Raw genomic sequence first — 5818 nt, 5'->3', positions numbered from 1 at the left:
AAAATAACAGTTAACTCTTTTATAAAATATCATCACTTATGTCAACATAGGATCCAGATCAAGAGAAAACTCGTAAGAGTTGTGAGAACTTAGTCTTTTCGTGCGAGTTTTGTCCCCATTTTTTCACGCCCCTAGATTAAAATGTTACAAAAACGGTTGTAAAAAAATTCGAAATAGTGTTTTTGGCACTGTAAATAAAACCAACTATGGTTTTCTTTGGAAAAGTTGATTTTTTTAGAATTTTTGATAAAAAAAGTAAATTTTTTTTTTTTTCGTAAGGCCGAGTTAAGTTATGATAGAAGTTTTCATTTTACCGAAACGCTGTCAAAGTGCTAAGAATGAGACTATTGTCTTCACAGGAACTAGGGATGAACATGGTACTCGTTCGGTACCGAACCAGTACCAATACCAAAAATATCAAAAATCGGTATTAAAAATATACCCGATTTGATAAATTCGATACCGGTACCGGTTCAATAACGGTACCTTCTACCATTTACCATTTGCTCACCATACAAAGTTATCAACCGATATAAACGCGGCATCAAATGAAAGTTGGTCAACCCAAGTGATGGTTGAGTTTTCAGTTTCATCGTCAACAATGAAGCTGTACTCCCACCCGATGAGCTCTTGCGCTCGTCGTGTTCGTCTCGCTCTTAACTTAAAAGGTTTTCAATTCCTATCTCTTTCATACTACTTCCATCACTGAAATTGTTTCTTCTATGAGTAATCGCTTTTTGCATGTCATGCAGGACTGGAATATGAATGCATAAATCTTACTCCACTCGAAGATCCTGGTAAGAATACTAAATGTTTTACATGCATTTTCACATTTGAATTTCGAATCCGTACTTTTCATCTTCAATTTGGGGGAAAATTGCTAACTATCTACAATCAACTATGTTGTTAGTAAGGAAGTTACGCATACTATACCCTAGCTAGGGTGTCAATCGGGTCGGGTTAGTGGGTTTACGGGCCGTAATGTGCTACCGAACCTGACCCATATTATGATTCGTAATACGGGTCAACCCGAACACACGACCAATTTAACCCATTTTTTAAAACAACTCATACATATTGACGAGTTATAAACCCGTTGTAAGTGGGTTATCGGTAACGTGTTTAACTGTGAGTGTTAGTGTGACAAGTAGAATGGAAAACAGAAAAATAAAATTATAGAAGTTTTTTTTGTTCAACGGGTTAACAAGTCAACCCGTATTTTATATGGGTCTATCCGAACAGTGTCGGAGGTTCTTGGTGGCCCTGGGGTGCCCCCACTGATTTTTCGCTTGTAGTGCTAATTTTACCGAAAATTTCTGAAATTTTTTTAGTGTAAAATATTGGATTTTTAAGAGTCCGGCCCCCACTGATTTGGATTTTGAGAGTCCGGCCCCCACTGATTTTTTGTTCAAGCTCCGCCGTTGTACCCGAACCCTACGTGTTTAGAAAATGGGTTGTGTTAGTCAACCCAAAACTTCTTTTTCCGTTTCGTGTTCGGGTGGTGTCAAGAATTGCCGATCCTACTATACCCACAACCTACTTGCTTTCTAATCTCACACTGTCCACGTCATCAAACAGTCGTTCAACTAGGAAACGGCCCATGATTTGACGTACAGACCTGCGAACGCCAGTTTGACAAATACACAAACGGCTGTTTGAAATTCAGGGGGCCATGATTTGACATAAAGTACCCCCAAACGACCGTTTGATTAAAGCTCAAACGGCCGTTCGGCAATTTTGTGGAATTAGAAAGCAAGGGGCGTGGGTATAGTCGAGCCCTTTTACAGTTGCAGGTGCAAGGAAAAGTATAATTTTCTTACATGGAGGGTTGATATACAGAACTTTCAAAGATCAATCCTATGGGTTATGTACCTGCTCTGGTGGATGGCACTACTGTAGTTTCAGATACGTACGCCATCTTATTAGTGAGTACTTTTTTTTGTGTTCTTCATTTGGGTGCTTTAAAACCGAGGGACACATTCTTTTCAGAACCATTATTAATTGAGAATTATGATATAGTGCATTGTTATTTAACGTGAGAGAGAGAGAGAGAGAGATAGTGGTGTAGGCGATTATGTAACTGCATTGTGTGTTACACTTAAAGCAAAAGGTACAAATTCATAATGCGGTTCTCTCAGTTCTCAATATAATTATTGATTTTGTAATGAACGTGCCACGAAGAATTGGTGGTACCAAAAGTTGCCGGTCAATATTCTTATTAAATAGAATATATATATATATATATATATATATATATATATATATATATATATATATATAGAGAGAGAGAGAGAGAGAGAGAGAGAGAGAGAGGCAGGTTAACGTACAATGGCTCTTATCGTACAAAATGTACGCGATCATCCCAGCCATACGATCTGGTGCGAATTCACTCTTGAACATGCGATTTTGCTGAAAAAACCAACATGAGAAATTGCTTTATATATCAACATGCGATTTCATCAAAAATACCAACATGCAATTTCCAACATGCTTTTTTATAACATGCGATTTCACAATCGCGTACGAGCGTATGATAAGCTCTATTGTACGTTACACTTTTTCTATATATATATTTTTTTTGAACGGCAAATAAATAGAATATATCAGTTAGGTTTATTGTAACTATCTTTACTAGAATCAGGATATATATAATTTAATTGGGTTTTGTTTTTAATTATATTCATTGAATTTTTTATTAGGTTTCCTTTGTAATTATTCTCATTGTATCCCTATATATAGTTGATTAATAATACATGATACTTACATAAGTTGATTAATAATACATAATACATTACCAGGAACAATTATTTTATGATCTTTGTTATTTACAGTATCTTGAAGAGAAATATCCCCAACATGCTTTGTTGCCTCAAGATCTTATGAAAAAGTCAATAAATTACCAGGTAATTATTATCAAATGCATAGTTGAATTTTGATGATTAAAATATGGATCTTGTCTGTGCATTTCTACTTCATTCATCAATTACATGTTTGTGGTAGGTTGCAAGTATAGTTTCTTCCAGCATTCAGCCTCTTCAGAACACGAATATAGTTGTGAGTATAAACTTCTAATGATTACTGTTTTTGGCGTTTGGTATCTCATCGTTCAAATTTCGACAATGCTTAAATGTATCAGAATTATATCGGGGAAATTGTTGGTCCTGATGAGAAGATACCTTGGGCTCAGTTTCATATCAGGAAGGGGTTTGTAGGTAAGGATCAAACTCACATATTAACTAAACATTGTTGGAAAAACTTATTTTAACTAAACATCGGGGAAAGTGAAAGTGCACTTATTTTAACGTTATTTTACTAATTTCATGAAAATAACGTTAAAAGAGGGGGATGGTTAATCATGCATCATGTGGTGGCGTTGATAGCCGAAAGACAAGGGAGTACATGCACTAATCGGCGTTTGTCTTAATTGCTGATTGTTATGTGCCTTATGTCCAAGGCTTGATGCAAAACTACTATCGAGCCGGGGGTCTCACTGGAAGCAGCCTCTCTACTCCTACGGAGTAGAGGTAAGGCTGTCTACATCTTACCCTCCTCAGATCCTACCTTAGCTTTGCTATTAGTGGGATTTACTGAGTGTGATGATGATGATGTTGGAAAAACTTGCCAATCAGAATTGAATAGAGTAGACTTCCGTGTAGGGATGGGATTGGTACAGTACCTGTACCCGTACCAGTACCGAAAATACCGGTACCGAATCTGAACAAAACTGGGTAGCGTATACTGTACCGAATAAGTTTTATGTACAACTAGAAGTTGCATCTCTCTCGTGTCTTACAACACTTTTTTTAAAAACCAGGCACGGGAGAAGTAAAAGAAATGAAACTTCATTGAGGGGATTGAATGCAAAATGGAGCTTGAAAACATTTGTTGTGAACACGTGTTGTTTAAAGGCTTCTTTCCTAATTACATCCTGTGATGTGAAAATTTGAAAAAAATAAAACTTTTTCGTGGCTAAAATATGTATATTGTCAACATTATGGCCGATTGAACACTGCCTCGAGCTTATAGATCAAACTTTAACAATTAGTAATAAAAATTTTATGGCTCAAGTATGAATTAAGAAGTTGAAATATGATCTAATTGAATGACAGTATTGAGCAAAAGAGAAAGAATGAAGTTTGTTACTTGTTATTGACTGCAAGATCTGTGATAATTTCTACAGCTCTCGAGAAGCTATTAGTGAACTATGCTGCAAGCTATGCTACCGGCGATGAAATTTACCTGGTATTTTCATTCTTGACCACTGTAATCTAGAACTTGTGCTGCATATTTAAAAATATTTAATCAAGTTGTGAACTACAATTGTTATCTTTGACTCTTAAAGGTCAAATTTGACTTTAACCTCGGGACTGAGGCACTATATATTATGAGTTTTTTTGGGATATTTAACTGTGTGGTTGATTAGCATCATGGGCGAAGCTTAAGTAGGGCGGGAGGGGGCGGCCGACCCCCTGAACTTTTCGCTCAGTAGTGGAGAGTATGTAGTTTTCGTATAAAAATAGAAATTTTTGGGTATATACCTTTTCGACCCCCCCGCTTTTATAGAAATTTTTAGTTTTCGCACTGCATTGTGAATTTGCTTGATTTGATATATATCTTATTGTTTACTTGCAGGCCGACATTTATCTTGCACCCCAAATTTATAATGCAATCTACGTTTACAATCTTGATATGGTAATGTCTACTCACAAACTACTAATATGTAAATTTTAATTTTGTTTTATTGACTGTCAAAAATTTCTAATTTTTAGACATTAACACACAATTGGGAGATAAAAGAGTCTTGACTGTTGTTGAATATACGTGCACATGGACCCAAGTCAGTTTACAGTGTACCTGAATACGAGGCGATTTAGGTTACATACATCCGTAATATAATAAAAATATAAAACCATGTTAAAGATGAAAAAGGTCAGCGGAGTCAAATGTGTTGAAATATCTCAAGGGTGTATGACATTGACAATGCCTGCAATTTATGTTAACATTCTGTATTGTTTCTAATAGTATGATCTCTGTGATTATATTTAATAACTCAATTATTTACCAAATTAAAAAAAGTTGAACAGGAGAAGTGTCAGTGGGCCAACTAGACCCGGCACTATTCCATTGTTTTAACGAATGAGGTATTCTTCTTTGATTGGTGCAGAGCGAGTTCCCGATCCTACTTAAACTGAACAAGACTTACGAGGAAACACCATCTTTCCAACAGATTATGGTTGAAACTTGAAAGTTGAAACACTGCAACAAACAGGTTATGTTAAGTAGTTGATACATTAAATCATTGATATATGTTATACTTTCCTTCTGGGGATTGCTCAACACTTTTTGTTCATTTTCACATTACTTTTAAAGAACTGATGTTTTGATTATGATTATGATCACAATAATATTATTATTATAATAACCTAAACATTACACAACCGACTTCACCATCAGACCATGTGTAGTGGAAGACACAAATAATGCCCCACCCTTGGGCGTTTTGCGCAATGTGGCAATGCAGTCAGTAATGGGGCATTGTGGGGCATTATGTTAAAAGGGGTGTAGTGGGGCTTGAAATCTTGTGGGGCATTATATTCTAATAGAATTAAATAAAAAATAAAAACCATAAAAAAATGCTATTGGCCAAAGATTGGGAAGGTGTGCGTCATTGGCCAAAAAAATTGAAGGAAGGCGTGGAAAAAAGGACAAAAAGTTTGAAAAAAACGCCCAAGGGGGCGGGTAAGTAGGGTTGTAAACGAGCCGAGTCGAACCGAGCTCGACCCGGCTCGAGCTCGGCTCGAACTCAATTCGAGCTGGC

At 36.3% G+C, this 5818-nt stretch overlaps 1 protein-coding gene across 1 annotated transcript; it reads left to right on the top strand.

Moving 5' to 3' along the window:
- Window positions 1–464: 464 nt before the first annotated feature.
- On the top strand, window positions 465–5387 carry LOC110909344 (glutathione S-transferase zeta class). The gene is made up of 9 exons (XM_022154370.2): window positions 465–668; window positions 753–797; window positions 1840–1925; window positions 2832–2903; window positions 3001–3054; window positions 3137–3212; window positions 4181–4242; window positions 4633–4692; window positions 5165–5387. The coding sequence occupies exons 1-9, from the start codon at window positions 572–574 to the stop codon at window positions 5243–5245; spliced, it is 633 nt and encodes a 210-aa protein (XP_022010062.1). The 5' UTR covers window positions 465–571; the 3' UTR covers window positions 5246–5387.
- Window positions 5388–5818: the final 431 nt, after the last annotated feature.

The sequence above is a fragment of the Helianthus annuus genome, chromosome 14 (genome assembly GCF_002127325.2).
Source record: "Helianthus annuus cultivar XRQ/B chromosome 14, HanXRQr2.0-SUNRISE, whole genome shotgun sequence".
Lineage (NCBI taxonomy): Eukaryota > Viridiplantae > Streptophyta > Magnoliopsida > Asterales > Asteraceae > Helianthus > Helianthus annuus.
Note: the sequence above shows the minus strand (reverse complement) of the source record. Positions and strands in the feature narration are given on the sequence as shown.